Genomic DNA, 20,349 nt, shown 5'->3' on the forward strand with positions numbered 1-20,349 from the left:
GGCAAAACGGAGAGTGAACGTGGGCAGCAGAGGGATAGGATGGGCTGAGCCTGGTGGTCTTGGCAGGTACAGGTGTCTCGTGTGTGGCCTCAGGCAGGAAAGCAGCCTGGTTTAAGTGGTTGATCTGAGCTCTGTTACAAGGGGATTTCACCGAGTTGGAGCTCCAGCAGCTGGTTCTGATGTACACACAAATGAAGCTGTTCCCTGAGGAGGCTCGACATCACAAGAAGCCTTCCCCAAATACTTCTCAACATCTCGCTATCCTATGCTGAGGTCACCGCTATAAGCTACTACAAGAGAATTCCACAGCATTTAAAGCATTTTTCTTTCCTGTTAGCAACTTCATTTTGCACTATGCAGCCACCATCCCAATTCAGATCTCAGGTGACCAGTGACCTGTAAAAATATGTGGCCGAGACACCTCTGTGTAATTTGTCAATGTGTTCACAAGTGAGTATTTTAAAGGAATGTGTTATCCAGGCTGCTTGACTCCTCCCTTAAGAGAACACCCCTTGGCCTCATGGCAAGTGCTTTTGTTACATATGCTTGGAGCTTAAATTGTATTGGAAAGGGAAATAAAGTGGAAAAAACTATCTATAACTTTGAGTTCAGTGGAAACATTGCTGTTTCCTGGATAACAAAGGCAGACAGAGGGAGGTGGGAAGGCGCTGGCAGGCTGCTGCTGGCTGCCCTGTGTGTCTAACTGGGAGAATTACAGTGGAAATGCTGGTGTCCTCACTGTGTTATTCTGTGTGTAGCTGTTAGCAGAAGCCGCTCAATTAGCAGCTTCGAAGCAGGGCTGATTTGTAGCCCGCTGGTCTCTCGTGCACCTCTTGAGCTGGAGGAAAGCCCTCTCTTCTCTTCTTGCAGAAAAACTGCTTTTCAGAGGCAACTCTTCCCAGGGATGGGCAGGTGATGTTTGAAGATGGTCTGGGGGGTCTGGTGCCCCTGAGCTGTGCTGGATTCCTTGGGCCAGATGCTGTCAGAGAGGGCAGGAGGCACCGATGAAGACCCAGTTCTCATCCCCACATGCAGCAGAGCCAGTGCCAAGGGGTGAATGGGACCTTCTCTGCGCCTCCCAGCTTTGGGGAGTCCTGCAGAGTTCATAGCTGGAGCTGGCATGTGCTGCCCTTTGTGTTTATTTTTGTTTCTTTTCCTTTGGGACTTCACAGCTTTGGTGAGAGGGTTGTCTTTACCGGGAGGCGCAGATAAATTATTTGAAGGAGAGGCTGAGGCAGCGGGTGTCTGGAGAGCCCCACCGCATTCCTCTGGATGCCAAGAACGTCTCTCGGAGCAGATATGAATTTCATTAGGAAATTTCCCCGGGGTGAGATGGCAGGGAGGGGACGGGCAGCAGGCAGGGGTCAGGCCATGGGAGCGGCACCGCTTTTGGCTGCGTGTCCCACAGCGGAGGGTGCTGCTGGCAGCCGCCTCCTCCTGCTGCCCGCGCCTGGCAGCAGCTCCCACGCGTGTTCTGGAGCAAATCCCCGACCCCTCCCCGGAGCTCCGGGAGTGGCCGCGCTGCTCGGCAGCCCCCGGCTGAACGCCCGGGCTGGGCGGGCGCTGCTCGGCTGCCGGTTCCGCTCCGGGTCCCGGTTCCGCTCCGCGTCTCGGTGCCGCCGCCGCTCCGGATCCTGCTGCCGGTTCCGCTCCGGGTCCCGGTGCCGCTGCCGCTCCGGGTCCTGCTCCTGGTTCTGCTCCGGTTCCATTCCGGGTCCCGTTCCTGGTTCTGCTCCCGGTTCCGCTCCGGATCCCTTTGCCGCTGCCGCTCCGGATCCTGCTCCCGGTGCCGCTCCGGGTCCCGGTGCCGCTGCCGCTCCGGGTCCTGCTCCTGGTTCTGCTCCGGTTCCATTCCGGGTCCCGTTCCTGGTTCTGCTCCCGGTTCCGCTCCGGATCCCTTTGCCGCTGCCGCTCCGGATCCTGCTCCCGGTGCCGCTCCGGGTCCCGGTGCCGCTGCCGCTCCGGATCCTGCTCCCGGTTCCGCTCCGGGTCCGGGTCCCGGTGCCGCTGCCGCTCCGGATCCTGCTGCCGGTTCCGCTCCGGGTCCGGGTCCCGGTGCCGCTGCCGCTCCGGATCCTGCTCCCGGTTCCGCTCCGGGTCCGGGTCCCGGTGCCGCTGCCGCTCCGGGTCCCGCTCCTGGTTCTGCTCCGGTTCCGCTCCGGGTCCCGGTGCCGCTGCCGCTCCGGATCCTGCTGCCGGTTCCGCTCCGGGTCCCGGTGCCGCTGCCGCTCCGGCTCCCCCGGGGCAGCGATGGGCTCCGGGCGCTGCCGCTCGTTCCTGCCCGCGCTGCTGCTGCTGCTGCCGCCGCTGCTGCCCGTGGCATGGGGTGAGCCCGCGGGGAGGGCCGGGGGGTGTTCGGTGAGCCCCGTCACCCCGGGCTGTGCTCCGGGGGGGGGGGGTTGCTCCACGCGTGGGGGGGCTGTGTGTACTCCACACATGCTCTGCTCGGTGCGTGCGTGTGCTGTGCTTTCCTGCAGACATACGTCCCGCGTGTATTTCTGTTCACGGAGCTTTAACAGAAGCCCCGCTAAATCCAGTTTTATTTTGCCACAGGTGACTGTGGGCCATTGCCAAATATAAGCCACGCGGAGCCTCCAGAGGACACTAAACATCGGGGAAGCTTCACGGTGGGTTCCAAAGTCAGATACAGATGCCTGATGGGTTTTGTTAAGCGCCCCTTGATGTCAGATACCATACAGTGCCTTGCAAACTCCCAGTGGTCCAACCTCCCGGAGTTCTGTGGCCGTAAGTATTTCACTTTCTCTGAAATTAGTTGCTTAGAGATGCGCGCTGCTTGTGAAAACATTTACCGCTTTAGCAATCGCTGTTTCGAGATTTTCCTCATCCGAAGTGACTCACGCTGAAGTTCATCATAGAATCTCTTACTGCCTCTTTTTTCCTAATTCTGCCTACTCTGTCGGAGCTGCTGCTTGTGCAGGAATTGGCAAGGAAGGTAAGCGCTGTGCTTGGGAATGATTGAGAGAGAGCAATTTTTAACGTTTAAAATCTTTTGCCATAAAATGGTCACCTAGGGATATTTTTGAATTGCACAAATTAACAATCGCACTGTTAAAAATATTAGTGGTGTCCATATTCTGAGGGAGGCTTGCGCATTATTACTTGGACTTATGTTTATTCATAGTTGCATGCAAAATATTGTTATTTTTTGCTTTGTAACTGTTAATTTTGTCTTTGTTGTTGCCAGGTAGCTGTCCCAGCCCACCACGTGTGCATTTTGCTAAAGTATCACAGGAACATGAAACGTGGAATTTTTATCCTGTTGCTGTCACGGTGAAGTACATTTGTCGCCCAGGCTACGAGAGTTCCACAGACCAGCTCCCCACCAGCACTTGTCTTGAAGATTTAACGTGGTCAGAAGTTCCTGAGCTGTGTCAGAGTGAGTTTCTCTGTATCGTTTCGTTTTCTCCAACGTCCTCCCACTGCCGCATCCTCAGTGCTGCGTTTTGAGTGCTTTTTGAAATGATGTTGAGCATGAAATACCATCAGCTGCCTGGTTTGACATTGCCATACCGTCATGAAAAGTGGGGTTTTTCCTCGTCCTTGAGGTATCCTAAGGATAACCTTATTCTTTTTTTAGGGAAATCTTGTGGTATTCCAGCAAATCCAGAACATGGCGAAGTTATTACAAACGATTACCTGCTTGGTGCAAGAGCAACTGTAGTTTGTAACCCTGGGTGAGTGTGAAGTCAGGTGCCCAGTGCATCCCCGTCACCTGGCTGGAGTCACTGGTGTGCGAGCCGGGACAAGGGGCTTTGCCTCTGGAGTCCTCAGCACGTCTCTGGGGTGTCACGTTCTTGGTTGGTGACAACAGACAGGTTTGTTGATGTGCCTTTTGTCCCTGCAGGTACACACTAAAGGGAGCCTCACCTCTCATCTTGTGTACCCTAAGGCAGGGTGAAGTTGCCTGGAGTCAAGTTCCAGCTTGTCAGCGTAAGTGAAGCTGTCCAGTGCTTGACTGGAAATACTAAATATTCCAGTTTAGAAATACTGAATCATTGTGTTCATTTTACTAAATGGAGTTAGTGGCCAGTGCTCCCATTTCAGCCCCTGCTCCTGGAACTGGTGCAACGCGAGTCTGTGTGCAAGCGGCCCTGGGATTTTCCTCTCTTCTCATTGTGAATCAGAGCATCCCAGGGCTCACCTCCTGAACTCTTTTCTTTTTCTCCCCCAGCTATTTCTTGTCCTCCACCTCCAGCTATTCCCGACGGGCAGCACAACGGGAACGGTACGGAGGAGTTCACCTACAACTCGGTCGTGATGTACACGTGTGACCCCGGGCTCCAGCTTGTAGGAAACGAAACTCTTCTTTGTACAACAGAGAACAGTGTGGATGGTGTCTGGAGCAGGTCTCCCCCCGAATGCAGGGGTGAGCGTTGCTGGATAATTGTCCTGTTCTCGCGTAGTTTTTCTTGCTGTGTGGTTAATTAGTTCTAATTCGCTTCTCCTGAAAAGGGAAGGACCCCAGTCTGGGCAGGCGTTCCCATAGGGTTTGTTTCCAGGGGAGCAGCACCTGCGTCCAGTAGTGATGGTCAGCAAGTGCTTTGCAAGGTGCCAAGCTGTGCTGAAGAGCAAACAAGCACAATTGCACACAGATTTACGTTTTTCCACGATTTCAACAAACAATGTGCGAAGCGTGCCGGTAACTGCAAAGCTGGTGGGCTAAACCTGAGAATGGAGTTATATCTTCTGTCCAACGACCCCTGGGCAGCACAGCCAAGGGGACAGCAGGCTGGTAGTGTCACCAAGAGGTCCCTGTGTGACTCTTCCACAGATCTCACTGTCATAGCCACAGATGCACAGGTCAGAGTTCGCCTGCCCATGCTGTTAATAAATTTACTCCTCGCTGAAGTGTTATATATGTTATGTATAGATGGAGAATTATCTAAAATAAAATTCTGACTGTTTTTCCTTATTTTTTTTTCTCTCTATAGTTAGCGCAACAGCAGCAACAAACCAAACTGAACCCTTGGAAGAGAGGACAGCAAATAATTTGCACTGGCTAGGTAAGAGTTCAAAAGAGGCTTTCTGCCTCAGGGCCATTTTAATTGCTGTAATTGTACCCACATCGACCACCTGTGACTCCACAAAACTGTTGGTTTTCTGACCTCCTTGACTTTCCTTCATTTCTTTTGGTGGGTCCATCTTCCAGTTTCTAAGGGGTTCACACAGGCTTATTCCCCAGTCTAATCCCCTCTTCTCCCTGCTCCAGAAGAGCAGGATGATGTGTGTAATAGTTAATGACAATTTGTTCTATAGCACTTTGTCTTCTCAGCAGTGTTATGGTTATCTGGGCTTAAATAATATTGTTCTGTGGGTATAGATTAACTTCCCTGTTGAGTTATCAGCTTTGTTGCCTTCATTTTTTTTTAACATCAATTTCATTGTTTTCTTCTCTAGTAGGTATCATCCTTATTTGCATTGGTGAGTACCTTAAAATTTCAAATATACCTCCCTAATGCAATGCTGTTATTTGTCATTAAATACCTGGAGTCTGTGGTTTTGGTTTATTCATTTTACTGCCCCTCGTACTGAGCATCTCCAGTCAGGATTCAGGGGGTTTCTGTGGTTGCAAGCAACTGGGTGGATTGTCCGGGTCTTAGTATAGAACACTCCATCAGCTGGGGATGAAATGAAAGGAGCCGAAGAAGCCAGTGTAAGAAGCCAGCCAAAAACTGTACACCCTGTCACTCTTTAATTGACAAAACTGCTTTAAAAGGCCTTGGCAGGCATTGAAAGATGAGAGATTAGTGAAACTTGCAATATTTTTGTCACAAAAGAGATCAAGTACTAACACGGGTCTGTTTAAAATACAAAATAAACAGGTGCTGTCTATAACAGCACTAAACAAATGAGGATCCCACCCTTAAGAAGATGAGCATCCATCATACCTGGTGGTACTTTCTGGGCTGTGTTCAGAAATCAGGAGGGGGTTTGCTGCTAGTGTTTTACTGAACTGCAATATTTCGCTTAAATTACATACCGATTTTGCTGTTTATTTTTAAATTATTTTTGCTTCTTTGCTTGTTGCAGTTGCGGTTGCTGGTGTAATTGCAGTTCTTCTCATCAACAGATGGAAAGACAATAAAAACCCGTAAGTGAGCCTGAGCTGCCCCTCATCAGTCATAACTTTCCCTAAGGATAACTGGGTATTTCCTTTTAAGCTCTGAGTAATATTAATAGTAATAACCTTCGGTATATATTTGCATGTTTAATACTATCATTCCACGTTGCTAAGTTGCTTTTTATTCCACGAACTTTCTTCTTTCTGTCTCTTCAGCTCCGATAATGCGCGTTTACCAGAGCACAAGGCGAAGGGAAGGGATCTACCGATGCACCCAAAGATAACGGATGATGGGAAGCAGCCCATGCCGTGGCATTCCTATTTTTGGTAGGTTTGCTTGTTTGTCTGCCCAAAACCTCGTGCTGCTCTGCCGACTGTACCCGCGGATCTCACCGGTGCTATTTCTGGCTACAAACCTCGCCGTGCCCGACCACGCCGGCACGGCGCACCTTTACGCCTCTACATTCCGATGCTGCTCGCCGAGGAGGCGACCGCTGTTTCGCAAGGGGGTTTGGTGTTCGCCGGCTGCTCTTGGGGTTCAGCGGGAGGGATTTCCAACCCGTCTCTCTCACCCACAGCCACACGACGAGTTGCCATGTGTGTCCCAGCTGCGAAGAGCGGCTGCACGCCGCCCTGGCCGCCCGCGCCGTGCCCGGGCGCCGCGGCTGTGCCGCCTGCGAGCGCTGGTTGCGTGCCCAGCCCGGGACACCGCGCACCTACTGCGTCCCCAGCATCGAGGACACCCACAGCCCAGCAGAGACAAGGTACCTGTGCTGGTTTGACTGAAAATGGCTTCGTTTCCTTCGTGCGGTTTGAAACCTTTCTTTTTCATGGCTAGCACGCTCATTGTTTGGAGTCAGTTTGAGAACAAGCAGATAACACCCCAGCACAGAGCTGATGTTTTGAATCGCTCTGGTCTAAGGGCCAAGGATGCTCTGAGCGCTCTGCCCACAGGTGCAAGGCAGCGAGATAGGGGGGCAGAGCTTGGCTGACATCCAGATTGATCAATAAGAGGGTGGGTCTCATTTTCGAGGAAACAGGGTATTTAGGAAAAAAAAAGTAGTTCTGTAGGGCAGTGGTCGTTCTTGGAAAGCCACGTGTTCGGGTGGATTCAGGTTGGCTTTTCTTTCTCTGCATTCAGCTCTCCGGCCGAAGCTGCAGGTGCGCTGAGGGCTGAGGGCGCAGGAGAAGCTGTGAGCGATGCAGAGCAGCTCACGGACCGTGAAAGGTTTGTCTTCCACTTAAAAATAGGCGGACGCCAAGGTGGGATTGAATAAAAATCATGTCAGAGTAGAGTAGAACTATATTCATTAGAAAATGAGGGTATTCTGCACCTCCTTGTTTATTCCCACTTCTTTCCTGTCTTGATACTATGCTGACTATTACAGTGTTTAATTACTATTAAAACGCTGATCTCTTTGCTTTTTTTCCCCTAAAATAAAGGCACTCTGGACAATTTTTGTGCTTTGCTCTTCCAGTGCTTTTCAAAAGCATTCAGCAGGTGCACGTGTTTCTCCCATTTCCTCACTTGCGTCAGTCTCTGCCAGTTGCACCGTACGCTGTGATGGTTGGGAACTGGGGGTCTAGATAATAAAGAGGCACAGAAACACCTCCTACATTTTAGCCAAGTGAGGGAGGTTGGTTATAGAGCCAATTCCAGGTTTTCATCCTGGCTTGGACGGTTCCTCAGTCCCGGGGAAGCTGGAGGTGCCCAGTTTCATGGGGATTTTTGAGTTTCCTTAGACTTCATGTGCATCCTCACCGATCCTTCTCCACAGCAGCCACCACATCTGTCCCATCTGCGAGGACTGGCTGCGCGCCCACGATGACGGACATGGGACCCATCATGTGGCACCCACCGGGGAGCGGCAGGACCGGGGGTGAGTGCGGGGCGGCCACTTAAAATAAAATTTAAAAAATGACGAGGGTACATAAACATCGGTTCCGCTTGCTTATAGCTCAAAAGTGCGGTGCGTGCCTGCGAGCAAAGAGACGTGAAACTGGTGTGAGGTTTATTTGGATAACGCAACGGGGCTCTGAGCAACTTAATCTAGTTAAAGATGTCCCTGCTCGTTGCAGGGGGCTTGGACTAGATGAGCTCAATGAGTGACGAGGTGAGCAAAGTGATGCTGTGTGCTCGGTTTATTTTTTGACGCTTGCCCGTGCAAGTCTTGTGCTCTCTCAGGCCAACAGCATCACCATTCACAGAGGGAAATTCAAATAAATATTTGGTTAAAATAAACATGGTTTAAGGTGTGCATCTGCCTGCTTTAGCTTTTGTAAGTACAAACTTCTTTTTAGCAATCATTTATTTCAAGCTCTTCCTTGCGATTAGCCGTAACCTTGGAGGCGCTGTTTCAGCTCTGCATTCACAAGTTGCTGCTTGTTTGAGTTTAAAGTGTTAATGCATTTGAAATTGTTAATGAAACCAGCTTTTGTGGGTGCCACAACCTGTGTACCGTGGCTTGGCAAGGAGCAACTCCCGACACCAACCCATCGGGGCTCACCCTTGGTTTTCTCTCCGCAGCCCCGGGGGTCCTGTCTGCCCGCCCTGTGCTGACCGGCTGCACCTCTCCCACGTCCACAGCGACACGTCGCGCTGCCCCGTGTGTCCCCTGGCCGCGGAGGGGACCCTGGCTCACCTGGCCGCCCAGCGCACCCCCGGCTGCCACGTCTGCCCCGTCTGCGCGGCGCCCACCCACGCTCACCTGTGCCAGCCCTGACACCCCACGGTAGGGACCTGGGCACCCAAAACACCCCCTGGGGGCCACCACGGCTGCAAAGGTCATTCCTGCCAAAGTCCAGGGGCTGCAGAATGCAGCAACTCACCCTCATAAATTGCTCATTTCCCTGTTGCAGGATAAATGCTGACGGCTGTAGCATCCTCAAGCTGGTCGGAGGGAAGGGCGAGTTGCTACACTAACTCCTGACTTGTCAGGGATGAAGTTCTAAGTGCAAAAAGGCAACCTGGAGTCAAATGTCTGACTTCGCAATGAAGAATTTCTTCGTAAAGAAGCAGGAAAATCAAACGCGCTTCAAATTCAGCTCAATGTTGGTTCAGTGCCTACTGTTTTGTTTTATTTTTTTGCAGCTCTTAAAGTGAAGCTTTTAAAAAATCAGTAAATGTTTCTTTCCGCTAGGAAAACAATTTCATAGTGAATGTCCTCTTTGCACAGTCTTACAAGATTTACTTGAATTTTTTTTTAACTACTGCTCTGGTTCCTTTACTAATGTGCAGATACGAGTGCGAAACTTGCAGTATTTATAGCAAAACTGTTTTGTAAATAAACGGAATATAAAATAAGAAATACTAGTATCCTGGCTTGGTTTTGTGGTGTTTTTTTAAAAAAATTTTATTTACTAATCAAACCTTGTCATAAAGTGCTTTGAAGGGTTTTGCAGTCTCATTGTTTGCCGGGTGTAATCAGCTGCTAATTGCTGCTGTTGTGTTGCAATGTTGTCCGGAGCAGCGTGCCCGGCCTTTCCTGGGAACTGGGATGACGAAGACTGTGCTGGAGCAGAGCCCATTTCCACCCTGGGCAGCACTGGGGCGATACTGGGGAAGGAGTGCGCTCCTTTCCTGCTAGGACCTTCCCTTGCCCGACCCTGAGTATTCCTGCACAGATCATATGCTCTGCCCGAAAAAAAACCAGGCTGCAGCTCCAGGAAGGTGTGCGTGGGCTTGCACTAGTTTTGTGTTGTTTTGACATGGAGACAAAATAAGTGATAACACGGATGATGTAAAAATTGCCTTTCTGGTTTATTGGTGTTTGCCAAGAGGTTAAATTTGTTGGTGTTCTGGCAAAAGACAGGCAGTGCCGGTAGGACAGGAAGGTGCCGTGCAGTTATCCGACCCTGCTGTTGTATTTGTTATCGACTGGGATGCAGCGCGTTTCTGTGGGCTTGTGCTGATGGGCGCAATCCTCACGCCGCTTTGAAGAGGGAGAAGCAATGGCCACCTGAACATCCGAGCTGCCCCGTGCCCTGGTGACATCCCCCACTGTCCCCTTTTGATTGTGCCCTCGAACATGGGGCTGGGGGCAGCCGGGGCTGTTCTGGGGGTGCCAAGTGCTACGCCCAGCACACTCTGAACCTCAGAGGGAGAGCTGCCGTGAAGAGAAGATGTAGGGATGGTGTGACCCAGGTGTGGCAGCAGGACAAGGGCTCTTCAAGGGGCAGCCTGTGGTGGCCTCGGGCTGCTCTTGAGCTGAGGATTACGGGCAAGGCGATGGGCTGGACCAAACTCTTCTCCCAAGTAGCAAGCGATTGGACGAGAGAAAGTGGCCTGAAGTTGCGCCAGGGAAGGTTCAGATTGGATATTAGGAAAAATTTATTCACTGAAAGGGCTGTGAAGCAGTGGAACAGGCTGCCCAGGGCAGTGGTGGAGTCACCATCCCTGAAGGAGTTTAAAAGATGTGTAGATTAGGTTCTTAGGGACATGGGTTAGTGCTACATTTAGGTTGTGGTTGGCCTCAATGATCTTAAGGGTCTCTTCCAAGGAAAATGATCCTATGATCCCGCGCCCAGCAGACACTCCCATGCGTTTACAGCCTTGCTGAGGATAAATCCTGCAGACTGCGCGCTGGGTTACTCATCCCTCGGGTATAAACCAGGCTGCCACCGGAGAGAAACGGAAAAGAGCCCAGAGCCCTGCGCCAGCCGCCGCTGTTTTCCTATTTCTCGGTTGTTAAGCCGCATCATTTCATACCCGATAGAGGACAAAGCGCAGGGGAGCCAGCCCGGAGCGCCCTTTTGCCCTTCAACAGCTGGAAAAAACCTTCCGTCTTGCCGTAGCGGTGATGACAGCCCAAGAACAGCCCGGCCCCCTCCCGCCCTCCCCGGAAAGGGCCGGGCCGGTGCGCTCCGCGTCGCTTCGCGTCGCTGCGCGCAGCCCCGCGGAGCCGGGAGCGGCCATGGGGCTGGGCTGGCTCTGCGCGCTGCTGCTGGCGCTGCCGGGCGCCTGGGGTGAGCGGGGACACGGGGGGACAGGGGCTGCGTGGGAAAAGGGGGGGGTGTCTGTGGGGCGCGGGGATGGGGCTGCGTGGGAAAAAGGGGGGGGTGTCTGTGGGGCGCGGGGATGGGGCTGCGTGGGAAAAGCGGGGAGGCTGTGGGGCGCGGGGATGGGGCTGCGTGGGAAAAAGGGGGGGGGTGTCTGTGGGGCGCGGGGATGGGGCTGAGTGGGAAAAAGGGGAGGGTGTCTGTGGGGCGCGGGGATGGGGCTGCGTGGGAAAAGCGGGAAGGCTGTGGGGCGCGGGGATGGGGCTGCGTGGGAAAAAGGGAGGAGGCTGTGGGGCGCGGGGATGGGGCTGCTTGGGAAAAAGGGGGGGGGTGTCTGTGGGGCGCGGGGATGGGGCTGCTTGGGAAAAAGGGGGGAGGCTGTGGGGCGCGGGGATGGGGCTGCGTGGGAAAAAGGGGAGGGTGTCTGTGGGGCGCGGGGATGGGGCTGCGTGGGAAAAAGGGGGAAGGCTGTGGGGCGCGGGGATGGGGCTGCGTGGGAAAAGCGGGAAGGCTGTGGGGCGCGGGGATGGGGCTGCGTGGGAAAAAGGGGGGAGGCTGTGGGGCGCGGGGATGGGGCTGCTTGGGAAAAAGCGGGGGGGTGTCTGTGGGGCGCGGGGATGGGGCTGCATGGGAAAAAGCGGGGAGGGGGGGGGTCTGTGGGGCGCGGGGATGGGGCTGTGTGGGGACCCCCGGCCATCCTCCCCCTCGCCATCCTCCCCCTCGCCATCCTCCCCCTCGCCATCCTCCCCCTCGCCGTCCTCCCCGCAGGTGTCTGCCCGCCACCGCCGAGGTTCGTCTTTGCGGAGCCCGCCGCCCCCCTGAACGAGTCCTACGCCGTGGGGACCAAGCTGACATACAGGTGCCGCCCGGGGTACACGATGGTCAAGTCCCCCGTGGTCACCTGCCTCTCCAGCTCGAACTGGTCGTCGAACCCCGATTTCTGCGTCGGTGGGTTCTCCCCCTTCGCGGGCTCTTGGGATTGGGTTGGGAGGATGCAGCCCTTGCTGCACCCTTGCTGCTCGTGGCTCAGCACAGCTGAGGAGGAGAAGGAGGATGATGCTCCCCAGGTGGCTGCTCTTAGGAGAGCTGAGAACAAGTGCCCACCGTGTGTACCTGCCTGGGGTTGCCTTTTCCACTTAGAAACGTTAATCTCTGCCCTTAATTACTTTACTATCTGGTGCTATAGTGTAAAAGCTATAATATATTCACACAGAAACAAGGTACGGTGTGGAAAAGGCCGTGGGAGTCTGTTGTCCCCGTGGTAATGCAGCTGTACTGGCCCTAGGGTGGTCAGGGGGTCCCTCCTGGTCCGCTTTCCCTTTGTGCTGTTGCCTTTCCCTACTAAGACCTCTGCCTCTGACTAAAGACTCTTTATCAGTGTATAAACTTTGTCTTTTTTTATTTCTCCTTAGCTTTATCTGCACTTTCATTTGCTTTTTATTTGTGCTTTAAGTTTCAGTTCCTCAGAAGTTAATGTGGATTTTGTATCTTTTCTGAAAGTGCTCATGAGGGAGGTGCCCGATAAATGGTCGATTAGTCTGTAACGACCCTGAACAGCACCGTCACCCACGTTCCAGTATCACGCTATTAAATAACGCTAATGCTGAATCACTTGCCCTTCCAGGAAAGTCGTGCGGTCCACCGGACATCACGAATGGCAACTTCGAATACACGACCAACTTCTTGTTTGGGGCGACAATAAACGTCACCTGCAACCTCGGGTAAGCGTCAGCCCGGGCTCCTGGTGGGTCGATGGAGCCGAGGCCATGGGTGACCTGAAGGTTTTAACGTCTGGGGGTGTTTTCTTGGCAAGCACAGGCACGGTGGGAGGTGTTCGGAGCAGGGAGCCATGGGGGTCAGGCTCTCCCCTGCTCTTGCTGTCAAAACAGATTATCCTTTGGGCACAAGAGCGTGGTCTTTGCAGGTCACTTTTTGGCTGCTTTGCAAAGAATTTTATTCCTTTCCTGTTGCTGCTCGTTAGTAATTCAGTGTTTGCCGTTGTGCGATGGGTCCGGCTGACCACATCTTTGCAAAGGGTTCCCGGGAAGAGAGTGCTGAGGTGTTCCGAGGATGCCGGGAGGGGTGCGAGAGGGGAAAAGGTGGTTAAGGTGCATCGGTCACACCCAGCTCTGCCCAGGAAATAAGTTGCTATTTGGAGCTACCACTGCACAGCACGGGGCTGAACCGACTCGGGTGGGGATGCCGCCTTGCTCGCGCTCCCGTGAGCTTGTATCCACCCACAGCAAGCATTAAATTCCTCTAACTGCATCATATATTGCATTTCTTTAGGTGTTGAGAAAATGTTATAGGAGGGCTAGGGCGTACCGTTAGAAACTGTAAAACTTTCTGGATTTCCCAAGTTTTTTTTTTTTTTTACTTTTTTCAAAGAGATTCAACCTTTTATTTTCTTAGGTACCGATTAATCGGGAAGCCATCCGTGCAATGTGTACTTAGAGACAATGAAGTTTTTTGGGACGACATTCCATACTGTGCCAGTAAGCGGATCTGAAATGTTTTGTGTACATCTCTTCTTTGAAGCTATTACAATATATCTGGTAGTTTGGGGAACGGCAGGTGGATACTCTCTTCTTGGCATCTAACGCAAATTAAATTAGCTTGTCCAAAAATCTCTGTTTTCAAAGGGAAATAAATTCTAAGAGTTTTGTTAGTGCTGTGGGGGCTTTTTTGTTTGTGTTTTTTGGGGTTCTTTAGTAGCTAGACCTTGGTTTCATATTTGATGGAAATGTTCTTGCATTTTCTTGCTGTTGCTTCCCCGTGCAGTTATTCCCTGTTTACCACCTCCCGCGATTGAGAACGGGCAGCTCAACAGTGGGAACAGAGACTTCACCTATGGCATGGCTGCAATTTACAGGTGTAACGATGGTTTTGATCTTATTGGAAATAACACGATTCACTGTACAGCAAATGATAACCTTAATGGAATATGGAGCGGTCCAGCCCCTGAATGCAAAGGTAAATGTTTTCTTTCTCTTTTTATTCTTTTGACTTTGCTTCTCATCCCTCTCCCGATCTGTACTTCCCTGATGGGCTGCCAAACATGAGAAAGTTGATTTGAGTCTAAAATGATTTACAGAAAGCTCAATGCAGTGATCTCCCAAGTTGTGGTCAGAGGCAGGGCTCGGTTTAATGGATTATTCAGCCCACAGAAATCCTCCCTCTCCCTGCCTATGCCTGTGACTTCCCGCAAATGAAAAATAAACCCCACGTGCGTGCAATTTCTTAATGACGTCTCTGTTCACGGGGTGCAAGTCTCTTAGTAACCTTCTTGCCTTATGCCTCTGGTGTCACTGCAGGGCTTTTCCTTCTTGAAATAAATACTCTTATTGTCTCATCTTCACTTGCAGTGGTCAGGTGTGAAAATCCAGCTGTGAAAAATGGGAAGAGGTTGTCTGGCTTTGGCTTTGAGCACAGGTATAAAAGTACAGTGATCTTTGAGTGCGATCCTGGTCATTTACTGAATGGCAGTAGTGTAGTTACTTGTGAAGCTGACAATAACTGGAAGCCACCTCTGCCAACATGTGACCCAGGTGAGTAAAACCAAATTTATTTCCTAGAGAAGTGGCACTGAATTAAGGGCTGTTGGGCAGATCAGCTCCTGAACCTCGTGCGCTTGTAGTTGTGCCCTTGCAGAGCATCCTGCCTTGGGTCAGTTACATATTTAGGCCTGAAGCTGTTTGTTTGTGAACTGACAATGATCCAAAAGCGCACTGAAAGGAGAGACAAAACTGCCTTCTGCACCTGATGGGTGTTTCACCAGCTTCCAGAGCTGTTGGGGCTGTTTGGCTTCCGAGCTGCGCTGGTCCTGCAGGTTGGATGCTGCTCAGGGAGGGAGCAGCTCTGGGACAGAGATGCTGCCCAGTCTCCATCTTTCCTCTGGTTAAGCAACCTGCTGCTGTTTGCTAAAGAGGTTGGATGCAAACTGTGTTACAGACACTGACTCAAACAGGCTAAAATGTTACGCGCTCCGAAACGTGCATTTTGCTATTGCTATGCGCGTCCTTTGGGTAATCTTCTGGACTAACCTTGCTGTTGTCTCCAATTGTTAGTCTGTGGTCCTGCTCCACAATTCCCGTTCGCTGAGTTAAGCAGCACTGTGGGTGACAGTTCTCCTGCTGGAACTGCGCTGAGCTATCGGTGTAAACCAGGTTACACCGCAGCATGGGGAAAATCCTCTGTCGTCACTTGTCTGAGCAATACGACGTGGTCTGCAGACCCAGACTTCTGTATACGTGAGTATCTCTGTTCCTCCCCTGTCGTGACCGTACGAGCGGTCTGTGCACGCTTGAGATGTTACTTATTCTGGGATTTGGGTCATGCCCATCTCTGGGTTTGAAGTAATTCCCGCGCTGTTTGTTTTCTTCTAGGCCAGCAATGTGCCCGTCCAAAAATAGAGAACGGGGATGTGAACGCAGACAGTTTCCCGTTTGAGACGGTTGTGACGTTCACTTGTCATCCTGGGTGAGTGGATATTCTCGTTTAAGCAAATGGGACTGACACGGGGGTCAGAAAACAGGGATCACGGGCAGGAACATCCATCACCCCCCTCCCTCCCCAGTTTCCCCGTGCAAGTCTGCAGTGAAACCATATATATTATGTCTTCAGTGAGATGAACATGTGTGTGTGCTTGGTAATGCAGTGAACTGCTTCAGTTTGGCTCTTATTAGTGCCCTTATTTAGTGGCTTTGATGTGGCCAAATCCCATTTCATAGCAGAGGCAACTTCTGGTTAATAACTTGCCTGTGTGCAGTGCTGGGAGGTGGGGGAAAATCCCTCTCTGGGTTGTCTTCTGGAACGTACTAAACTACTTCTCTTTCTTTAGGTATGAATTAAAGGTGCCATCTGCCAAATGCGTGGTATCGGGAGATGGAGTTGATTGGGATCCAGCATCTCCATACTGTGAAAGTAAGAGGGGAAAACCCTGCACAGAGCCGTTCAGATAACACTTGGGACTGCGCCGGTGTAGCTGCCCTGCTGGTGGGCTTGGGCTGCTCTTACTTGTGCTTCTTAATTTAATCAACTGTAAAATTCAGGATTCCAATACTAACTCCTGCTGTGAGACCTTATGTGCAATATTCTCACACAATTCAGAAATTATGCTGACAAAGTGGAAGGAGCAGGGAAAGAGCAGAAATAATAGAAAAAAATCACAGAAGGAAAGTTTTCTTTCTCTAGTTAGCATGGCAATATGAACATAATTGGAGGTTAGAACTCTGTCCACTCAATCTGGTATAATGCTGAAATCAAGTGTTACAAAGTCAGTGTACAGTGTTATGTGAAGCTAGAAATGGCCGAAACATTTCTTCTAGCCTGATTAGGCACTTGAGCGGCTTATTTCATGGCGTGAAATCCTGGAGTTGTGGCTAACAGGCAGTAACCACTGTCTGATACCAAGCAAGAAAGCTCAAAGTGTTTTCAGTTGCTGCGAGATGTGTGGCATTGGGCTGCACCTCCTTTTCCACATACACCTCTTCACCTTTTCAGTTAGGAGAAGTTCTCAGATGCTTTTGCCGATGTTCCTCTTGTAGGACGGTTCCCAGATGTTCTCTGTGAAGAGCCCCCCACGATTGCCAATGGGATGCACAATGGCACAAAGGGCACAGATTTTGTCTACGGCTCCACCGTAGCTTATGAATGCAATCGTGGCTTCACCCTTGCCGGAACAGCCTTTCTTCGGTGCATTGCGAGAGATCAATACCAGGGAGTCTGGAGCAACCCTGCTCCCGAATGCAGAGGTGACTGTCCCCTGTGTCTGTCTTTAAAATACTTATTTTTCTCCTTCCTCTGTGAATTCTCAATTCTGATAGTTCTGCTAAGGAGTAAGCCTTCTTGGAACAGCTTCAGTTAAAATCTAGTGCTGAAAGAGCATGACGTTGCACCATGGGCTTGCAGGCTAATGGGAATGTCTCCTGGTAAATACATCTGTGTTTTAGCAGCTGAACATCTGCGGAGTTGGGCTGTGCAGGGATCCCGTTCTGCATGTTGCTTGAATTGTCTTCCATGTGCATTGGTTCTGATTTGAGACCCCGCGTGTTGTGTAGTCTGATGAATTACCATGCTGAGCTTCACGTTTTGCCTCGCTTCCTTTCCAGGTGGAGCAAACGTGATCATTGTTGGTAAGTAATACATATCCCTTAACCCCAGTCCCGCACTCTTGCCTGTCCTTATGTTATTATCTCCCGTGTGTTCTGCTTGAAATAAGCTTCAAAGCCTTCCCCTACAGTCTGTTGTCAGATTTATATCATCGTTGCTTTAAGATCATGCTCTGAAAAGGGGAGGGGGAAGGTAAAGGGGACCAGGTGGGGAGAAAATAGTTGAATATGTTCAAAGACTGAAGCTTCCTATTTGTCTCTTGTAGGAATCTTCCCCCTCCTGCTGGCAATGCTGGTTATGAACGTCTAGAAGCAGGGAGGCACCTGTAGACGTGGTGGACGTGGTCACGCTCATCCCAATGCTCTGCTTTTCCATCCTGTGAAATTGGCCTTGAATCCTCAGCCGACCGACCCCAGATGACGAAGCTCAGACACTCCTGTCCGGGTGACACTCGCGCTTTTGGCTGCAGCAGCCGCACGTTGTGTTGGCCCCAGCAGCTCATTCCCCGGGCTGGGATGGGGTGAGAACGTGGTTATCCCCATGTGAAGTCACAACGATGCCAAAGACCTTCATACTGTAACAGACTCCAGAAAATTGTGCACTTTGGGTACCTCCAGATATTCAGTTTTTCAGCCCCTCTAAGGTCACGTTGTGCCTGGTCCTGAGCAGGAATCACGGGTTTCTAAGTGTCCTGAGGTGAAAAGTGCTGCCGTTGCTAAGAGAATTAATGGTGAGCGTCTTCATGGGAGTGATATATGTTTGAAAAAATGAAGTTCGATACAAATAAGATGCATAAGTCCAGTATTACCTGTGGATACTGAAAGCATTGGAAGTCTTCATATACAAGCGCAGTTGTAGCCGTTACTTCAAGGCAAGTCTGAACAGCTGTACAAATCCCAATCCTTACAGGCCAGTAATTTTACTGGACAGAAAAAAATTGAAATGCCTTAGAACAAAGAGCTACTATTGTGCCTCTTCCTGTATGTACGAAAATTAGTTTTAAACTTCAGCCAAAGGTCTCTGCCCTGGCACTGTCCTTGTATCATGCTGAGTTCTGCGGAAACACCTCTCCTGTCTCTGCAGTGACTCAACGCTTCTCTCCGAGCCGCGAAGCTGTGAGTGGAGCCGATGTGGGTGGATGCTCAGGGCAGCGGAGCTCATCGTGGGCAGGTGTTGTCCAGGCCGAACGCAGAATTTGCAGGTGTCCCGGCAGATGCCACCAAACATCAGAAGCCTTTTCACTTTCTGCTCAAATGCCGCCTGCCTGGGGTGACTCTGGTGCAGGGAATCCCTGTCTGAATTTGCACTTTTTCAGGTGGTGCTGTGCACCCCAAGCCCAGCTCAGCCCCAAGATGCTTCAGGACTGAGTGATGCTGAGGGAGGACAAGCAGGATTTTGGCCTCTTGTACCGGGCGACTGTCGCTCTGATGCGGCACCCAAAGCAGATGCGCATCAAGCCAAAGCCTTAATTGACTGTGGGGATCGGGACACAAACCCCACGTCTTTTGTGCACTTTGTTTTCCTCCTGTCTAACCCGACCTAGTTGATTGTTGTGTCGAGGACGGTTTGCGAGGGTGGATGTAGGGGAGCGAGGCAGCGTGCTGTCCCCAGCTCGATTCGGGCTTTGGTCGTGCCACAAGGACAGCTCAGGTGATGGGACCTCACCTTGTCTGAACCCAAAGACAAGGGCGAAAGTGCCCTTGATTTGCTTGGCTGATAGAAATCCCACATTGTGGTATTGGTGTCCTTCCCTGGCTTTAACTCCGCCTCGCTGAATGATCATTTAATAAGCAGAAGGGCTATGTAGCACCTTGTAAAGTTAAATAAAGATCTGAAGGCTTTCTGGGAATCTTGTTCATAAGGGAAAAAAAAAAACTGTGATGGGATTTAAACTTGTATGCAGCTATTGCCTGGACCTAGCTTGAGAAACTAGGACTTTTAGCTGCTGGTAAAGGAAGATTTTGAGATTCAGGGTTTTGCCTGGTGCAGAGTAAGTGACGCATCTGTGAGCTTCTCATGACGCGCACTTGGGAACGGGAAGTGTTTGAAATGTGCCTAGTACATATTTGTGTTTCTGCATTTTCACCAGCGCTTTCCTGTTAACAGGAACATGCGTCCAATTAGAGGGCAAAACACAAAGAGCCATTTCTATCAACGCGTTAGCCGTGTTCCAAATAGACCCACAAAGTTCTCCCTTCCTGGCAGAGCATTATCCTGCTCAGCTGTCGCTGGGGTGCCACAAGATACTGTTTTCGGAAGCCAGTCTTGCAGAACAAGCACTTGCAGATTGCTGGTTATTTTTATTTCTCTCTTACCATAAGCCATGTGAGTGACTAGATGAACAAAACACAACTGTAAAGCCTCGTAGCTTAGTGTTTGTTTTAATCCAAATACAGTTTTTCCTACTGCGTAGTCCAGAATTTTTTTTCCCAAATGATTTAACACCTGATTTGGGGATAAGCTTGAAATGATCTCTTCTCGCAATCAAATGGAAGGAACCGTAAATGCTGTGATGTAGTTTATGGCTGTGCTGACCAAAGTTTACCATTGAAGAGCGTTTATCTACTGTGTTTGTAATTGAGTTGTACATAATTTTACTTAGTTAGTGAGTGTAACCAATCAAGTGCAATTCTGAAATCTAAATCTTGGATACGTGAATATTGGAGGCTCTCTGCCAATAAAAGGGATAAAAAGACATGAGTAACACACGTCTCGCTGCTTGTTTTAGGCTCAGAAAGCCGCGATGTGAGGTGGGGAGCTGGAGATTGCTGCGGCTGCTCCTACACCAAGAAGTCCCATCTATGGATTTTTATTCATCCAGCCAGCGGCGAGGGATGATGGTGGGTTGGATAGGCCTGGAGCAGCCCGGGTTGGGAGGATTCGCGCCCGCAGAGCTGGGCTGCACGCTGTGCATCCCGACCCGAGCACCCGCGACCCCGAGCGACAGACGTGTCCCCGGCTGCCACTGCTCCCGCATCTGCAGGAGGAGGGAATGTCCTGCTCAGCCCTTCGGTTCCATGTCCCGCTCAGCCTTTCCCGTCCATGTCCCTTCAGCCAGCACCACCTGGGACCTGGGCTACCTCCCCTACCCAAGGATGCTCTTCACCGAGGGCACCTCTGTGCCTGCGCCCACCCCTCTGTCACAGGTGCCCGTGGGC

The 20,349-nt window shown here is 51.2% G+C and overlaps 3 protein-coding genes across 4 annotated transcripts; all 3 read left to right on the forward strand.

Annotated features, from left to right (window-relative positions):
* Positions 1-1,371: 1,371 nt before the first annotated feature.
* Positions 1,372-6,868, forward strand: LOC135997251 (uncharacterized). Its single transcript, XM_065649753.1, has 11 exons — positions 1,372-2,326; positions 2,554-2,745; positions 3,206-3,397; positions 3,599-3,695; positions 3,866-3,951; positions 4,193-4,387; positions 4,953-5,024; positions 5,419-5,442; positions 6,052-6,112; positions 6,299-6,409; positions 6,661-6,868. Exons 1-11 carry the CDS (start codon positions 1,372-1,374, stop codon positions 6,866-6,868), a joined length of 2,193 nt encoding a protein of 730 aa, XP_065505825.1.
* LOC135997196 (mucin-7-like) lies at positions 6,758-9,324 on the forward strand. 2 transcript variants are annotated; one of them, XM_065649685.1, is made up of 5 exons: positions 6,758-6,846; positions 7,224-7,310; positions 7,861-7,962; positions 8,610-8,814; positions 8,942-9,324. In XM_065649685.1, the coding sequence occupies exons 2-5, from the start codon at positions 7,283-7,285 to the stop codon at positions 9,003-9,005; spliced, it is 399 nt and encodes a 132-aa protein (XP_065505757.1). In that variant the 5' UTR covers positions 6,758-6,846; positions 7,224-7,282; the 3' UTR covers positions 9,006-9,324. The 2 variants fall into 2 exon arrangements, with proteins under 2 accessions (XP_065505757.1, XP_065505758.1); XM_065649686.1 differs by having other exon boundaries at positions 7,864-7,962.
* Positions 9,325-10,974: 1,650 nt separating this feature from the next.
* LOC135997193 (complement receptor type 1-like) lies at positions 10,975-19,872 on the forward strand. The gene is made up of 12 exons (XM_065649678.1): positions 10,975-11,047; positions 11,849-12,028; positions 12,705-12,801; positions 13,493-13,575; positions 13,862-14,053; positions 14,446-14,628; positions 15,148-15,330; positions 15,466-15,559; positions 15,921-16,003; positions 16,627-16,833; positions 17,191-17,214; positions 17,457-19,872. Exons 1-12 carry the CDS (start codon positions 10,996-10,998, stop codon positions 17,498-17,500), a joined length of 1,422 nt encoding a protein of 473 aa, XP_065505750.1. The 5' UTR covers positions 10,975-10,995; the 3' UTR covers positions 17,501-19,872.
* Positions 19,873-20,349: the final 477 nt, after the last annotated feature.

This window comes from Caloenas nicobarica, chromosome 21 (genome assembly GCF_036013445.1).
Source record: "Caloenas nicobarica isolate bCalNic1 chromosome 21, bCalNic1.hap1, whole genome shotgun sequence".
Lineage (NCBI taxonomy): Eukaryota > Metazoa > Chordata > Aves > Columbiformes > Columbidae > Caloenas > Caloenas nicobarica.

Excerpts from the sequence above, each read along its gene's own strand:
- LOC135997251 (XM_065649753.1), top strand. The coding sequence starts at position 1,372 with ATGGGAGCGGCACCGCTTTTGGCTGCGTGTCCCACAGCGGAGGGTGCT. Across the intron at positions 2,746-3,205 it reads CCTCCCGGAGTTCTGTGGCC|GTAGCTGTCCCAGCCCACCA; the intron begins GTAAGTATTTCA and ends TGTTGTTGCCAG. Across the intron at positions 3,952-4,192 it reads TCAAGTTCCAGCTTGTCAGC|CTATTTCTTGTCCTCCACCT; the intron begins GTAAGTGAAGCT and ends TTTCTCCCCCAG.
- LOC135997196 (XM_065649685.1), top strand. The coding sequence starts at position 7,283 with ATGCAGAGCAGCTCACGGACCGTGAAAG. Across the intron at positions 7,963-8,609 it reads GGGGAGCGGCAGGACCGGGG|CCCCGGGGGTCCTGTCTGCC; the intron begins GTGAGTGCGGGG and ends TTCTCTCCGCAG. Across the intron at positions 8,815-8,941 it reads GCCAGCCCTGACACCCCACG|GATAAATGCTGACGGCTGTA; the intron begins GTAGGGACCTGG and ends TCCCTGTTGCAG.
- LOC135997193 (XM_065649678.1), top strand. The coding sequence starts at position 10,996 with ATGGGGCTGGGCTGGCTCTGCGCGCTGCTGCTGGCGCTGCCGGGCGCC. Across the intron at positions 14,629-15,147 it reads TCTGCCAACATGTGACCCAG|TCTGTGGTCCTGCTCCACAA; the intron begins GTGAGTAAAACC and ends TCCAATTGTTAG. Across the intron at positions 16,834-17,190 it reads CCCTGCTCCCGAATGCAGAG|GTGGAGCAAACGTGATCATT; the intron begins GTGACTGTCCCC and ends CTTCCTTTCCAG.